The 17427-nt window shown below is 41.3% G+C and overlaps 1 protein-coding gene across 7 annotated transcripts in view; it reads right to left on the reverse strand.

Moving 5' to 3' along the window:
* kif1b (kinesin family member 1B) overlaps positions 1-17427 on the reverse strand; it is a 110399-nt gene that overhangs the window by 21913 nt on the left and 71059 nt on the right. For 2 of the 7 annotated variants that reach the window (XM_042299443.1, XM_042299442.1), the window contains 9 exons: positions 13279-13381; positions 12958-12990; positions 12552-12700; positions 9820-9998; positions 7306-7443; positions 6032-6286; positions 2302-2420; positions 1666-1751; positions 1225-1354 (listed from right to left, as the gene is read on the reverse strand). In XM_042299443.1, the coding sequence (XP_042155377.1) occupies positions 1225-1354; positions 1666-1751; positions 2302-2420; positions 6032-6286; positions 7306-7443; positions 9820-9998; positions 12552-12700; positions 12958-12990; positions 13279-13381 (1192 nt within the window). The remainder of the gene's footprint in view (positions 1-1224; positions 1355-1665; positions 1752-2301; positions 2421-6031; positions 6287-7305; positions 7444-9819; positions 9999-12551; positions 12701-12957; positions 12991-13278; positions 13382-17427) is intronic. The other 5 variants (XM_042299445.1, XM_042299444.1, XM_042299449.1 and 2 more) reach the window with 3 other exon arrangements.

The raw sequence follows: 17427 nt of genomic DNA on the forward strand, positions 1-17427 counted from the left end.
AAAAAATTTCAGTCTCTCGATGTGCAAAACTGATAGAGACATACCCCAAGCGACTTACAGCTGTAATCGCAGCAAAAGGTGGCGCTACAAAGTATTACCTTAAGGGGGCTGAATAATTTTGCACGCCCAATTTTTCAGTTTTTGAATTGTTAAAGTTTGAAATATCCAATAAATGTCGTTCCAATTCATGATTGTGTCCCACTTGTTGTTGATTCTTCACAAAAAAATACAGTTTCATATCTTTATGTTTGAAGCCTGAAATGTGGCAAAAGGTCGCAAAGTTCAAGGGGGCCGAATACTTTCGCAAGGCACTGTATAACGGGAAGGGGGATGTGGGTAGATGCAGAGGTGAGAAGGCTGGTAGGGCCGGGATTCTATTCAACGCAGGCAGGGGGACCATACATGTGCCAGAGACAGCGGCTTTAACTGCTAGACCAACCCTCTCTACTTCCCTCCATATTTTTCGCTCTCCCTCTCCTCCTTCCCTCTTTACTTACAGTTCAACAGCTCAATAAAGTGCACAATGAAAGGAAGGTTTATGGTCAAAGTTGATTATGTTTTTCTATCAAATGGCTTATGTGGACTATTGTAAATTCCTTCACAGGGAAACTAGATATGACTGCAGCAACCAGATGTCACTTTACACCCAGAGTTTCACATTAGCCAAAAATGTTTTATTTTTTATTTAACTAGGCAAGTCAGTTAAAGAACACATTTTTACTTACAATGACAGCCTAGGAACAGTGGGTTAACTGCCATGTTCAGGGGCAGAAAGACAGATTTTTAGCTAGTCAGCTCAGGTATTCGATCTAGCAACCTTGCAGTTACTGGCCCAATGCTCTAACCACTAGGCTACCTGCTGCCTCGTGACCTTTAGTCATTTAAATCTATTTGATTTTTATGACTGAAGGCCATTTCCAACTCTTGTATCAACCTATTTCAATTCATCCTCCACCTTCAATAAGAATATCTGCCACCAGCGTTTCCCCCATCATTGTAGAGGCGGGATGCCATCCACCCTCCCCCGGTTGAAAATGTTGGTTTAAGAGGCCCTGGATGCTAATTTGGGTGCCTTTGCAGAGCACTACCTGGAAAATAATTTAGAGACAACACTGTCTGCCACGATTAATTCCCACTCAATTCAAGCCATTGGCCGGCGAGATGTAGGCCTAATACGAATGAGAGGAGAGGGTCTTGGAGCTGCGCCGGTCTCTCCTTCCTTACCCATGTCATTGATTCTGTTCTGCTCCTCTGAGGGGGTGATGATCTCTGAACTCTGACCCTGGCCCTCCACGAAGCGCAGCTCCTCAAGAGACAGGCCAGAGCAGGTCATGACTGTGGAAGGAAAGTCATTCTGATGGGAGGGAGGGAGGGAGAGAGAGAAAGAGAGCGAGAGAAAGACAGAGAGAGTGAGATATTAGCATATAGCTGCTTTGATAGTGAACATTTGAAGAAGAAAAAAAAACACTGAGAAAATGTTGCTGATTAAAAGACACGTTTATTGGGAGGTGTATGGAATGTAGACAAGATTTAGCCTAGTCCTAGACTAAAAAGCACTTTCAATGGAGAATCCCCATTGAACAGGACTAGGCTCAATCTGTGTTCGGGAAATCGGCTATAACATAAAAAAAAAAAAAAAAAAAAGTTTGTCTGACGTGGCCTTACCTTTTTGAAGTACTCGTCGTCAAAGGATATCTTGGCAGTTCCCGACTGTCTCACTCCTGACCCGTAGTCTGGGGCCTCCTCGTCAGCTACAAAGACACGTTTTACAAGTCATTGTCATCGCGTTCGTCAGCCCCAGTTATTAACGTGGTGTGTTGACAAGAGCAGACTCGTCTCTTCAAAGATCACAAAGCAGTCGACTCTGGGAATCCTCTCTCAGGTTGCAAGAAAACCGAGGGCCTTTCAACATTTCTTCCAGTCATTCTGATTCTTTGTAGAGTTAGATCTGGTATTTTCTTGTATAAAATTGTTTTGTTGTGGTTTTAGTGAATGTGGTCTGTGATTAGGGTGCCTTGTCGCATTCTGTACACACATTGTTACATTCTACCTGGATACATACTCAAGGAGCAGGATTGGACAATTATGTGACAGTATATAAGATACTAATACTAATCACAATGAGTCTCAGAGTAGGAGTGCTGATCTACGACAAGTTTGCCATTTAGATAATGGACAGGGGGACCTAATCCTAGATCAGCACTCCTCCTCTGAGATGCTTTGTGAATACAGGCCCAGGTATGAATCTTGTCAAAGAGGGTGTGTGTAGAGAGAAATAGAGAGAGATGGAGCAGTACGTACCAGCGATGGCTTGGACACCGACACGCAGGAAACCACGCACATCGCCCTTCTCCGTCACTATGGCGACACGATGGACCAGGGGCACGGGGTAGAGCAGGTTGCTCAGGTACACAAAGGCTCTATGAGGGAAGGAGGGGGAGAGAGGTGAGGATCTGACCCTACAAGCCCCTATTGGGGTCTGCTTTTGCCTCACAAGGCTTGGTCAAATGCATTTATATTTGTCAATAAAAAAGGTGACGCAGATATTTCATGACTTTCTTAATTTGAATGCGGTAACATTTAGTTAAAGGGTTCATAAGAAGTTCATAGCACATAACATACTGCATCAGTAAATCATATACTGCTTATGAGTGCTGTATCTATGGGTTATAAATATACAATGTTATGGAGTCCTTATGTAGGTAGCTCTTCAACATCCACTGGTCAAGAAACGAAACTAAGTGAAAATTTTACTGAAGCGGAAGTTAGGGTTGAACCCTTAATGAATTAATAGGTATTTAAATGAATTTGACCATAACGCAATGACAGTACAGAAGGCCCTAAAGAAGTTAAGCTTGAGCCATCTGCGTCATGACAATACATCTTAGTCACATGGAAGGGGTGTAATATGAGATCTAATGAGCCAATAGCCAATCACTATGACTCAATTGATATTTGTGCCAGGGCGAGGCACACTTTTAGTTACAATCATCAGATGATCACTGAAGTGATTGAGGTCATGTTCCAAATGGCACCCTATTTACTACATTAGGGCTCTGGTCACAAGTAGTGACTATGGGACCTTGTCAAAAGTAGGGCATTGTATAGGGAAAAGGGGTGCCATTTGGGATGAGACCTTATGGTAAACTCAGAAATGCATTCTATCACAAATTAAGAGATATTTCAGAATAGACAAACACAAAAATAGACAAACTGCTAAAATGATAGACAACTGATATTGCAGCAAAAATAAAAACAATCTCTTTCAGCCATGTTGTTGAATGGTAAAACAGCAATACTAGCTAAATTGAAATGCAGCAGTCAGAGCAGACTCGCTTGTTATGTCGACAGGCTTTAGTCACACATTGACGTGTTGTTGCTTTGTGGGGGTTGATTTGCAGCGCCCCCGTTGCCCTAACTCTCCCCCTCCCTGTGCAGGAGAACTCAATGCTGAGGCGAAGGAGAGAGGAGAAATATATCTCAAATATCTTTAGTCATGATGACGCAGGTAGGGCTGTTAACAGGACAGACTGGCTGGGCCTGCATCGATCTGCCATCTGACTCCGAGTCTGGATCCCAAATGGCACTCTGTTGCCTACATAGCGCACTAATTTTGATCCCTATGGGCACTGGTTAAAAGTAGTACACTATATAGAGAACAGGGTGCCATTTGGGATGCAGACAGACTAGATGCGGTGGCTATGACATCTGAAATACAAACTTAGTTTATTCAGATGTACTATAAATAAATATGTGTAGTATTTTCTTTTACCACTAAGGTTATTTACTTGATATCATTAATGTGAATTTCAAATCAGTATCACCTCCACTCCTACAATTATTAACGTCATCATTGTTATTATAAGAATAATTTATATCATTGCATCACACATACAGTACCAGTCAGAAGTTTGGACACACCTACTCATTGAAGGGGTTCTTTCTTTCTTTTTTTAAAACTATTTTCTACATTGTAGAATAATAGTGAAGACATCAAAACAATGTCTTCACTATTATTCTACAATGTAGCAAATAGTAAAGAATAAAGAAAAACCCTTCAATGAGTAGGTGTGTCCAAACTTCTGACTGGTACTGTATGCTGTTAACAAATATGACTACGGACATTGAAAAGAAACAAAGCAAAATACAATTCAAATGAAAAATAAACACCAAAACAAATAGACAATGAATTAACCACTACAGATACCACAAAAACAGATGAGTTGTAGGGTGAAGTTGCCCCTACTGTATACTGGGTCAGTTTAGCATTTTCTCCGCTAATGAGGATTGGGGGAGGGAAAGCTAATCCTAGATCTGTACATAGTGGAAACTTCACCCGGGAGCAGAAAATGGTGGCATCTGGAGCGGAGCGGTATTAAGCCATAGAAATAGAATGTCATAGAATGACATTCTATATCTACAGATGAAACAACACGCCTGGAGGATGACGGTGCTGGCTCTATTCTAATTCTAGAATATTCTAATTCTAGAATATTCTAATTCTAGAATATTCTAATTCTAGAATATTCTACTCTGCTTGCCTTGATTCTAAATGAGGCCTTACAAATAAGACACTGCTCCATAGCAGTGTGACACATTATGCTTCTTTTCAGTCTACCATCTTGCAGAATGCAATACATAGAAAAGGGTTATGTCCCAAATGGCACCCTATTCCCTACACACTACTTAAAAAAAAAACAGCAATAAAGACAGTAGTGCACTTTATAGGGAATAGGATGCCATTTGGGATGCAACTGAGGAGACATGTCTCAGATATCCTTGCATCATTGACACTGAGGGGATGTTAGAGACTCACAGTATGAATAAGTGATAACTTGTTTCTATGCTTTATAGGTTGTGTCAGACTAAAACCTCCATGGCCTGAAAAAAAATGAAACCTCACAAACACTTAGTTCAGAGCACTCAATTCAATGAATGAGACATTTGAAAAAACCCAACAGTTTGAGGTGTAAGTAGACTACTCAGCACACAAGATGATTTTGATGGGTGGGAATACGTTTCAATTATATCATGAGCCCTATAATCGTATATGGTAGCCAAATAATGAAAAGATGCCTTTAGTACCTCCAAAGCTACGCTTCACAGCGCTAACTATCACACACCCCCCTTATGGGGAATCAATGCATGACTAAGTGAAAACTCTACTTATAGTGAGCTCCAAAAGTATTGGGACAGTGACACATTTGTGGTTTTGGCTCCGTACTCCAGCACTTTGGATTGGAAATGATACAATGACGTTAAAGTGCAGACTGTCAGATTTAATTTGAGGGTGAACCGTTTAGAAATGACAGAACTTTTTATACATAGTCACCCCATTTTAGGGGACCAAAATTATTGGGACTTATTCACCTAACTTTTTACTACTTTGATACAAATATAAGTATTTGATCCCATATTCATAGCACGCAATGACTGCATCAAGATTGTGACTCCAAATGTGTTGGATGCATTTGCTGTTTGTTTTGGTTGTGTTCCAGATTATTTTGTGCCCAATAGAAATTAAATGGTAAATAATGTACTGTGCCATTTGAGTCACTTTTATGATAAATAAGAATATAATATGTGCCATGAACCCTTCTACATTAATGTGGATGTTACCATGACTACAGATAATACTGAATGAATAGTGAATAATGATGAGTAAGAAATGTACAGATGCACAAATATTATACCCCCAAGACATGCAAACCTCTCAATAACAGAAGGTTAGCATTTTTGGGGGAGTATGATATTTGTGCGTTTGTAAGTCATTGTATCATTTCAAATCCAAACTGCTGGAGTACAGAGCCAAAACTAACAAAATATGTACTGTTCCAATACTTGGAGCTCACTGTATGTGGACTAAGTGAACATTGAATTTAAGTTTAAGTTAGTATTTGCCCCTGAGTGAAATGAGCCAGCACTCTTCTCCCCCACCCCCTCTTCCAGAGCCTGTGTAAATGTCACATGTGACACGGTCACAAAATGACTGACATGGTGGTTCAGATCATCATCATGGGTGGTCACCAACCTTCCCACCAGTATGAACCAGGGGGAGCGGTCGTAGAAGGGATCCTGGCCATCGCTGAAGATATCCGAGCCCTCCTCGGTGCCAGCGTCTGAGCTGGTGTCGTCAACGAACGCCTCGTCATCCAAGTAGTCCGACATCTCGCTCTGTCGCTCGTCCGCCAGCTCTGTGATGTCTGAGTCGGCCGTGGAGAAGGTGGGTGAGGGCGTGCGGTCGGCCAGCCGCTGCTCGTTGACGCAGCCATGGAAGATGGGGGAGCTAAGGGGGAGGGAAGGGTACAAGGGGAGGGCCGGGAGGGTGATGGGATGCAGGGAGGCAAGCAGCCAAGTGAAGTTAACAATGGAGAGAGTTATAGTTTGGCTTGAGTAGATTGTACTGTAATGTGAAAGACTGACTTGAAGGTTAAAGTCTGTCATGGTGCACAGTTGAAGAGGGATACACTGGTCTCATTTGGTAGAGAACGTCGCTAGCAACGCCAGGGTTGTGGGTTTGAGACCAGTACGAAAAAGTTACATGTATTCAGTCACTACTGTAATTTGCTCTGGATCAGAGCAAATTGCTAAAATGTATATTGTTGACACTGTCCATATTGATAAAGTTATGTTAACAAGAGAAACAGCATTTGAATTATAACAAAAGCTTACTTACATTTGTTAGTAGTCTAGTGTTAACTTTACGACTAGTACTAGTCTTATTTAACTGAAACACTACATCACAGGAAACAAACAGAATTGTTACAACAATTGTTTTTGTACAAAAACATAAGGCGTAGACATAGTTGTTAGTAACAAAACAAGGACATACTGTATACATGAAATGACATTGATAAAATTAAAGAAAAAAAAATAAAATCACCAAATGAAAATAACAAATGAAAAGTGAAATGTTGAAAGGGTCCAAAAAAACATCATAAGGGCACAGAATGTACGCTATCAACATAAAACATAAATGAAACGTGCTTATTGAAAGATGTGAAACAATTCAAACATGAGGCTATAAGGACAGAAAATGAAACGATCCAACAGCACAGACATAAAAATGAATAATGGAATCGCGGAAGTGTAAATGGATTCCATTTCATGAATGATTCATGAAAGCTCCTCAAAACAGCTGAGGGTATCCGTCCACATAAAACCAACCGCTTTGCTTTTCAACTCCATAAAGCAACTCTTTTACATCTAAAATACTCAACCAAAGACAGCAGAAGTGACAAATAGAAGCCTAACAAGAAAAATTGAACAAAGGAATTGTTTTAGCCAGTGTTGTGTCGTACGTACCTCCCCACCAATTTGAACCAATGAAAGCGGTCATAGAAGGGGTCATTTCCAGTCAAAGCCCCCTCGTTGTCGTCCTGATTGGAGGAAGCCATTTCCCCGGCGCGGTCGTACATCTCTCTCATCTGGTCCAGCCTCTGCCTGCAAATCACAGAGTTCCACTTAGACCACAGTTTCGCTTCATTCCACTGATACCGTTTTCCCATCACCCTATTGTGCCAACCTGAACAGTACTGAACTGCCGTGGATATTTTCTCTCCACCTTTTCCTTTCCAGCACTGTCCACACCAGCAACTATGGTATACGAATGTGAAACCAGGCCAACGCGGTAAAGCTTGGCTCAGTTCTGCTTAGCCAAGTAGTGTGAACAGTTCATTATTATTCTAACTTTTTAACCGTTATTTTGTCAGCGAGTCATGTTAAGACCAAGGTCTCTTTCACCCAATCCATCTAATAAATATTGACTTAGGTTACATCAGAGGGCCAAACAACCTTCTGGTAGAGAATGCAGTCGTGTACTAAACTAGTCGCCAGTAATAAAACGAAGAGCGCTATGGTAAAATGCATTGAACGGCTTTAATGACGTGGCAGCTGCGTTCATATATAGAACATGTCGCCATAGTCTCAGCTTTCTTCTATAGAAGGCCATTTTGAATTCTCAGCTTCTTTATTTTAGATTTTAACCCCTTTTTCTCCCCAATTTCGTGATATCCAATTAGTATTAAGTCTTGTCCCATCGCTGCAACTCCCATACGGACTCAGGAGAGGCAAAGGTCGAGAGCCATGCGTCCTCCGAAACACGACCTTGCCAAGCCGCAAGGCTTCTTGACACTGCTCGCTTAACTCAGAAGCCAGCTGCACCAATGTGTCGGGGGAAATCAAACTGGCGACCGTGTCAGAGTGCATGCGCCCGGCACGCCACAGGAGTTGCTAGAGCGCGAAGGGACAAGGACATCCCGGCCGGCCAAACCCTCCCCGAACGACACTGGGCGCCGCCTCATAGGTCTCCCGGTTGTGGCCGGCTGAGTCACAGTCCGGGATCCAACCTGGGTCTGTTGTGACGGCTCAAGCACTGCGATACAGTGCCTTAGACTACTGCACCACTCGGGAGGCAATTCTTAGCTTCAAAACTAACTCTTCAATATGCTTTTTAAAAGACAGCTTTTCGTCTATCCAGATGATCAGATATTTGTGGGTCAGGACACGATCAATGTGGGCACCACCCAAAGTACATATGCTTAAAGTTATTTTTATGCGCTCTATTGTGTGCTGATTGTCAGCCAGATCTTTTACCAATGGACTACCTTTGAATTAGTAGAGTGATCCACAGTATCGAAGGCCTTTGACAGGTTAATGAAAAGGGCAGCACAATGTTGCCTTACGATTTACTACATCATTTATAACAAGTGAAGCAGCAGAGACGCTGTGACCTGGTCTAAAATTTGACTGATACATTTCAAAGATAAGACCTTAGCTGAGAATGAATCAAGGATTTTAGCTCGGCAAGAACGTTTTGTAATAGTGCGATAGTTATTTAGGTCACAAAGAGTCACCACCTTTGTGAAGGGGTAGTACATGGGCCACCTTCCAAACCTTGGGGATAGTACCAGATATAATCGTCAGGTAAAAAATATGGGTTAATGATTCTGCAATCAAAAATGGAGGCAAACGTTTTAGAGCCAACTCAACTCAGGGCCATGAATACAGGAGACCCTAAATAAGTGCGTAACAAGTTGTGTACAAACCCGAGGAGAACATTTAAAAAAGTTTATATTCTTATTTAAACAGTGATTCATTTTTTTGCAGTTTGGCATCTCTAATACATACTATGGGACAATGATCGCTGACAAATGCAAAGACTAATTTCATATGCAAAAACATTATGGGGGTTATTCACATTTATAAATCGTGGGTTTTGAGATCAATTGAGTCAGGTTAAAATCAATGCACATACACTTTAGTTTATCAGATACAGCACCAATATAACTGGAGTGCTGATCTAGGATCACTTTTGCGTTTTAGATACCAATGAATAGTTTATGGACAGGTGTGACTTGATCCTAGATCAGCGAGCGTTGTGAATATAGGCCCTGTACCCTTTATCATACACCTCCCTTAAGAATGCAAAGAGGGATGGCATCACGGATATCATAAGTGGTCATGAAAATCAAGGTAAGCTGTGGCAATACCATATGAATCCAAATCAACTCAATGCAGGAAGTGAATTGAAACCTGTGTAATTGATCATCTTAACATCCAAAGTAATGGGCAACTTCCAGTTTTTAAACTGAATTTCAACCCCCTTTGCTAAAATGACTGTAGCTGACCCAGGATTGACCACAGAATCAACTAATTTACTACTTTAGGAGACCAGGGTTGTTTGTGTTCATTAGGGACTAAATGGAAGAAAATGGAGGGACTACCTGGAATTGCCCAATAAGAAACACTCATTTAAATTTTCTGTTGCAAAACGATTTTGCTACAGTGTGCCCTAATGAACATGACCTAGGGTCTTACTTGAGCTTCTCCAGGGACCAGTAGTGCGTGGCGCCATTCTTCAGGTCCTGTATCTCAACAGCCACCACGGTGCGGGGGAACGGGCGTGAGTCGCGCTCCTTCTCCAGCTCGGGGGGCGAAAGCTCCGGGGGAAGTGGTGAGTACAGGGTGTCCGTCAGCAATACGAACTGGAACTGCACCTGAAAGATGGGCGAGGTGGAGAAGGAGAGGTCAAAAAGGAAGGCGGGGGTGGAGTCCTACCTGAGGTAATATGTTCAAGAAAAGAAAAGAATGCCAAAGGGCATAAATAATAGGAGAGTAGAAGCTTGTGATAAATAAAGAGCAGTAGGAAACCTGAAAGTCCTTTCCCCCTCCACCAGCCTGCTCCTACAACCTGACATGTCTATACTCAGAATTGAAATGACAAGCTCCTCTAGATCAGGATGTGTGTCCCCCAAATGGTACCCAATTCCCTATATAGTTCACTACTAGGGGTCAAAAGTAGTGCACTATATAGGGAGCCATTTGGGACTCGCCATACAGACCGGCAACAGTACGGTGACCGCAGGCTTCTCAGATTCCATATTTGCGTCCCAACTGGCACCCCATTTCCTTTTATTGTGCTTTTCTTTTGACCAAGGAGCTCTGGTCAACAGTAGTGCACGATAAAAGGAATAGGGTCCATTTGGGACGCATACCATCTCAAAGATCAACATCCACAATTTGAAGGGTTGTAATTCAGCATTTTCTCCTACTATCCTCTTCATGGACTGTATTGTTGCGATTGATACTCATAAAACGTGAAAAAACGCTGCTGATTTGAAACATTGTGGTGTCCTTCCCTGTGACATCATCTCACGTACAGTACCAGTCACAAGTTTTAGAACACCTCAATATTTATAAAATGTTATACATTATAGGATAATAGTGAAGATATCAACACCATGAAATAACACATATGGAATGATGTTGTAACCAAAAAAGTGTTTATTCAAAATCTATTTTATATTTGAGATTCTTCAAAGTAGCCACCCTTTGCCTTGATGACAGCTTTGCACACGCTTCGCATTCTCTCAACCAGCTTCATCAGGAAGTCACCTGGAATGCATTTAAATTAACAGGTGTGCCAAGTTAAAAGTTAATTTGTGGAATTTCTTTCCTTCTTAAATTGTTTGAGCCAATCGGTTGTGTTGTGACAAGGTAGGGTTGGTATACAGAAGATGGCCCTATTTGGTAAAATACCAAGTCCATATTATGGCAAGAACAGCTCAAATAAGCAAAGAGAAATGACAGTCCATCATTACTTTAAGACATGAAGGGTCAGTCAATCCGGAAAATGTCAAGAACTTTGAAAGAACATTCAAATGCAGTTGCAAAAACTATCAAGTGCGATGATGAAACTGGCTCTCATGAGGACCGCCACAGGAAAGGAAGACCCAGAGTTACCTCTGCTGCGGAGAATAAGTTCATTAGAGTTAACTGCACCTCAGATTGTAGCCCAAATAAATGCATCAGAGTTAAAACAACAGACACAACATCAACTGTTCAGAGGAGACTGCGTTAATCATGCCTTCATGGTCGAATTGCTGCAAAGTAACCACTACTAAAAGGACACCAATAAGACGACGAGACTTGCTTGGGCCAAGAAACACGAGCAATGGATATTAGACCAGTGGAAATCTGGCTTTTGATCTGATGAGTCCAAATGTGAGATTTTTTGTTCCAACCGCCGTGTCTATGTGAGACGGAGAGTAGGTGAACGGATGATCTCCACATGTGTGGTTCCCACCGTGAAGCATGGAGGTGGTGGTGTGCTTTGCTGGTGACACTGTCTGTGCTTTATTTAGAATTAAAGGGACACTTAACCAGCATGGCTACAACAGCATTCTGCAGCGATACTCCATCCATCTGGTTTACGCTTAGTGGGACTATCATTTGTTTTTCCAACAGGACAATGACCCAACACACACCTCCAGGCTATGTAAGGGCTATTTGACCAAGAAGTGCTGCATCGGATGACCTGGCCTCCACAATCGTCCGATCTCAACCTAATTGAGACGGTTTGGGATGAGTTGGATGCAGAGTGAAGCAAAATCAGCCAATAAGTGCTCAGCATATGTGGGAACTCCTTCAAGACTGTTAGAAAAGCATTCCAAGTGAAGCTGGTTGAGAGAATGCCAAGAGTGTGCAAAGCTGTAACAAAGAAAAGGGTGGCCACTTCGAAGAATCTAAAATGTATTTTGATTTGTTTAACCCTTTTTTGGTTACTACATTATTCTGTGTGTTATTTCATAGTTTTGATGTCTTCACTATTATTCTACAATGTAGAAACCCCCCTGAATGAGTAGGTGTGTCCAAACTTGACTGGTACTGTAAATATGACATTGACTTGGGATTCCCATTCTAGTAATTATATTTCTATGGTGTACATTGACATTGTGCTCAGTGGATCAGCACTCATCTACCACTTTCACCTGTCCTGCGTTTTCACATAAATGCAGAGGACAGAGAGGAGACAGGGAGAGGAAGCTACTTAAAACTATTGCTATGCAGCCATTGCCTCAGCTATTTTGAAACTAGGTGTGTATGCGAACATCTCCCAGCCACCAATGGACATGCGTTTCAGGAACCGGACCAAATTTGATAGAATTTTGTTCAGAAAATAATAATATTTCTCAATATTCAATATTATTATTAAGAGTTTAAATTGGGTTTTTAAACTGAATTGGAGTGTATACTGTGACAATAGTTACCTTCTTCTTTAGTTCGACACTGATGGCATTGGCCTCCTTCAGGTAGACCGCATTGCCCCACAGCTGGTCGCGGAGCGAGGTGAACTGATGGTACCGCCATTTTCTGAAGGCCCACTGCGCTAGCTCAAACTCATGCTGTGTCCAGGGCACTGCAGGGATAGGGGACATTGTCAAAGAGTGGCAAATATATTCAACTCCACACAAGAGACACACAGAGACACACAGAGACATGCACACACACAGACAGACACACACCTCTAAGTACACACGCACGTTAAGTATTGTTCATGGGTTCAATGTTGGGGGGTTGTTTTGGACACTAGTAAATGTATGTGGTTGTGCTGGTTAGGAAGACTGGAATGTTTCATCATTAGTCATAAGACTGTTTTACTTGGAGTTCAGTTACCTTGATCAATCTTTTCTGATGAGTGGGTGATTTCTATGGGCAGTCAACATGACAACACACATTTTGCTCATGAAAAGAACACACACAGGTGCAGTACACGGACACATTAAAAAAGTTCAATTTAACTAATTGAAATGGATTCTTGGGCCTGTATTCATGAAGCATCTCAGAGTTCAAATGAACAAGATCACATGGACAGTAGAGACCTCTTCCTAGATCAGCACTCCTACTCTGAGATGCTTGATGAATATGGTCCCTGGTTCATGAACAGTAGCAAAATTCTATTCCTTGTTCTATTCCATGATTGAAAGAAGAACGCACCCTCCTCTTCCTCCTCTTCATCTTCCTCTTCATCGGGCGTCTCCACAGCCAGTGAACAGGTCTCCACCTGTTTCTGAAGTTCCTGCAACTTGCTCTCATAGACCTGCACAGCACGGCAGAGAGGAGAGAACGGACACCGCCCGTCAGCCAATGGACAGACAGGACGGGAGGACAGAAGGTGGGCCAAACCCCCACCACCATCATTTACAACAACACCACAACCATGACAGAGCTAGCATGTCTTGCGGGGATCAATATAGATGGTTGCCTGATTCACCCTATAGGACCAAACAAACTATGCTGGCTCAGATGTTTCCTTTTCGCATTATATTTTCCAGCAACTATGGTTGATACCTAACCAGGCCAGCTCAGTCCTAGTCTGCTTGGTTTAGCCCTTCGTGTGAACCAGGCTAATGGGGAAAAGGGATGAGAGGGGTAAGCTTTTGAGTCACACACCGTCGATTTTCATGAGATACATTTCATCTTCATAACCCTTTCACCGTCTAACCTAGCAACTGTAATGCTAACACAAAGTGACAATTAAAATAATTCATTTTGCACTCAAACTGATTCATTAAAGTATCTAAGAGGTTGGTAGTTTGGAGAAGTTGGTTGAAACAGAGTCTAGTGTCATCCAATGAGGGTTGTCGTTCATGCAGGAGACAGTTGTCCCGATGACATCATGCTTTTTGTTCAGTGTCTTCTGGGGAACAATGTCGCCTTTCATATCACACACACAGACACACACCCTCTGCACTACCCACCAATAGGCAGAAACAGACTCAATGTTGGATGTTAAACTGTAATGAAAGTAAGACCAAACTCTTCGGTCCTTTAAAAACCTGCTCTACATAATATTTTGCGTGCTACAGCATGGAAAATAAATGTAAGTGTCTCTGGATGAAAACATAAGTGTTTGTTTCCAACATTAAGGCAGTTAAATGTTTTGTTTCCTTGATACTAGGAAGATATATATATATACACACACACGTTCAAAGTTTGGGGTCACTTAGAAATGTCCTTGTTTTCGAAAGAAAGAAAGCACATTTTTTGTCCATCGAAAAACATGAAATTGATCAGAAATACAGTGTAGACATTGTTAATGTTGTAAATGACTGGGAACGGCTGATTTTTAATGGAATATCTACATAGGTGTACAGAGGCCCATTATCAGCAATCATCACTCCTGTGTTCCAATGGCACATTGTGTTAGCTAATCCAAGTTTATCATTTTAAAAGGGCTAATTGATTATTAGAAAACCCTTTTGCAATTATGTTAGCACAGCTGAAAACTGTTGTTCTGATTAAGGAAGCAATACAACTGTACTTCTTTAGACTAGTTGAGTATCTGGAGCATCAGCATTTGTGTGTTTGATAACAGGCTTAAAATGGCCAGAAACAAAGCACTTTCTTATGAAACTCGTCAGTCTATTCTTGTTATGAGAAATGAAGGCTATTCCATGCGAGAAATTGCCAAGAAACTGAAGATCTGGTACAATGCTGTGTACTGCTCCCTTCACAGAACAGCGCAAACTGGCCCTAACCAGAATAGAAAGAGGAGTGGGAGGCCCCGGTGCACAACTGAGCAAGAGGACAAGTACATTAGAGTCTAGTTTGAGAAACAGACGCCTCACAAGTCCTCAACTGGAAGCTTCATTAAATAGTACCCGCAAAACACTAGTCTCAACGTCAACAATGAAGAGGCGACTCCGGGATGCTGGCCTTCTAGGCAGAGTTCCTCTGTCCAGTGTCTGTGTTCTTTTTCCCATCTTAATCTTTTCTTTTTATTTCCCAGTCTGAGATATGGCTTTTTCTTTGCAACTCTGCCTAGAAGGCAAGCATCCCAGAGTCGCCTCTTCACTGTTGACAAGGAGACTGGTGTTTTGCGGGTACTATTTAATGAAGCTGCCAGTTGAGGACTTGTGAGGCGTCTGTACACACACACACACACTACCAGTCAAAAGTTTGGACACACCTACTCATTCAAGGGTTTTAATGAAACGTTTTACTATTTTCTACATTGTAGAATAATTTAAGACATTAAACCTATGAATTAACACATGGAATCATGTAGTAACTATAAGAAATTGTTGTACAAATCCAAATATATTTTATGCATTTGAGATTCTTCAAAGTAGCTACCCTTTGCCTTGATGACAGCTTTGCACACTCTTTGCATTCTCTCAACAAGCTTCATGAGGTAGACACCTGGAATGAATTTCAATTAGCAGGTGTGCCTAGTTAAAAGTTCATTTGTGGAATTTCTTCCTTCTTAATGCATTTGAGCCAATTAGTTGTGTTGTGACAAAATAGGGAGGGTATACAGAAGATAGCCCTATTTGGTAAAAGACCAAGTTCATAGTATGGCAAGAACAGCTCAAATAAGCAAAGAGAAATGACAGTCCATTACTTTAAGACATGAAGGTCAGTCAATCTGGAAAATGTCAAGAACTTTTAAAGTTTCACCATGTGCAGTCGCAAAAACCATCAAGCACTATGATGAAACTGGCTCTCATGAGGACCGCCACAGGAAAGGAAGACCCAGAGTTACCGCTGCTGCAGAGGATAAGTTCATTTGAGTTACGAGCTTCTGAAATTTCAGCCCAAATAAATGCGTCACAGAGTTCAAGTAACCGATAGAAATACTTCCTTTGGTCTGATGAGTCCAAATTTGAGATTTTTGGTTCCAACCTTCATGTCTTTGTGAGACACAGTAGGTGAACGGATGCTTGTGGTTCCCAACGTGAAGCATGGAGGAGGTGTGATGGTGTGGGGATGCTTTGCTGGTGACACTGTCTGTGCTTTATTTAGAATTCAAGGCACACTTAACCAGCATGGCTACCACAGCATTCTGCAGCAATACGCCATTCCATCTGGTTTGCGCTTAGTGGGACTATCATCTGTTTTTCAAGAGGACAATGACCCAAAACACCTCCAGGCAGTGTAAGGGCTATTTCTATCGAAGGCGAGAGATGGAGTGCTGGATCAGATGACCTGGCCTCCACAAACACCCAACCTCAACCAAATAGAGGTGGTTTTGGATGAGTTGGACCGCAGTGTGAAGGAAAAGCAACCAACAATTGCTCAGCATATTTGAAAACTCCTTCAAGACTTTTGGAAAAGCATTCCAGGTGAGGCTGGTTGAGAGAATGCCTAGAGTGTGTGCAAAGCTGTCATTCAGGCAAAGGTTGGCTACTTTGAAGAATCTCAGATATATTTTCATTTGTTTAACACTTTTTTTGGTTACTACATGATTCCATATGTCATTTCATAGTTGTAATGTCTTCTCTATTATTCTACAATGTAGAAAATAGTGAAAATAAAGAAAAACCCTTGAATGAGTAGGTGTGGCCAAACTTTTGACTGGTACTGTATATATTTACCAAAAATGATATATGGGGGATTGGAAATGATGCAGACAATTACATTGATGGAAGCCAAATTCTATCTGCAATATTAAAGCTGAACTACCCCCCCAAAAAATGTATCATCCCAGCCCTACTATACAGGGAATAGGGTGCCATTTGAGTCTCAAAGACTCTCTTTATCCATGTTGAGTCCACCTATACAAAGACAAAAAATGTCTCTCCAATTAAGATACTTTTAAATATAATTGGTAATAAGTATTTCTAAAACTTTTAACAGGAAACTACTCTTATTTGGATGTACTATATCCCCCCTTCAATCTTATATTGCAGGTATGATGTGCTTGGATTTCATATGAAAAATCAGACTTTTTAAATACACCGTCAAGGTGTTCAGTATGTTAAGATGGAAATGTGGTGATGGTATGTTAAGTATATCATCACATAAAAATGATTAAAGTGAAAAACCTACATTTCTCACTTCCGTTAACACATGGAAAACCACAAGTTAAAGGTGCTTAAAAGGTAAATTTCTTAAAGTTTGAAGCAACAATTACTATCCTCAGGTCTAATAGAATGAATGAACTTTCTTTGTGAAAAACTTTTTTGAATATCATTATTTTAGACTGCACCTACTTAGTGTATTTTGTAAAAACAAACCAAAAAGCACTATTTTGTGGTAATCGCAGGGCATGGCTAACACATAGTATTCTAATTATGAAGACAATGTGTAGTCCTTTGTGTGATGTATCATGCTATGTAATTCGAATTCTAAACATAAACC

Source organism: Oncorhynchus tshawytscha, linkage group LG16 (genome assembly GCF_018296145.1).
Source record: "Oncorhynchus tshawytscha isolate Ot180627B linkage group LG16, Otsh_v2.0, whole genome shotgun sequence".
In the NCBI taxonomy this organism is placed as follows: Eukaryota; Metazoa; Chordata; class Actinopteri; order Salmoniformes; family Salmonidae; genus Oncorhynchus; species Oncorhynchus tshawytscha.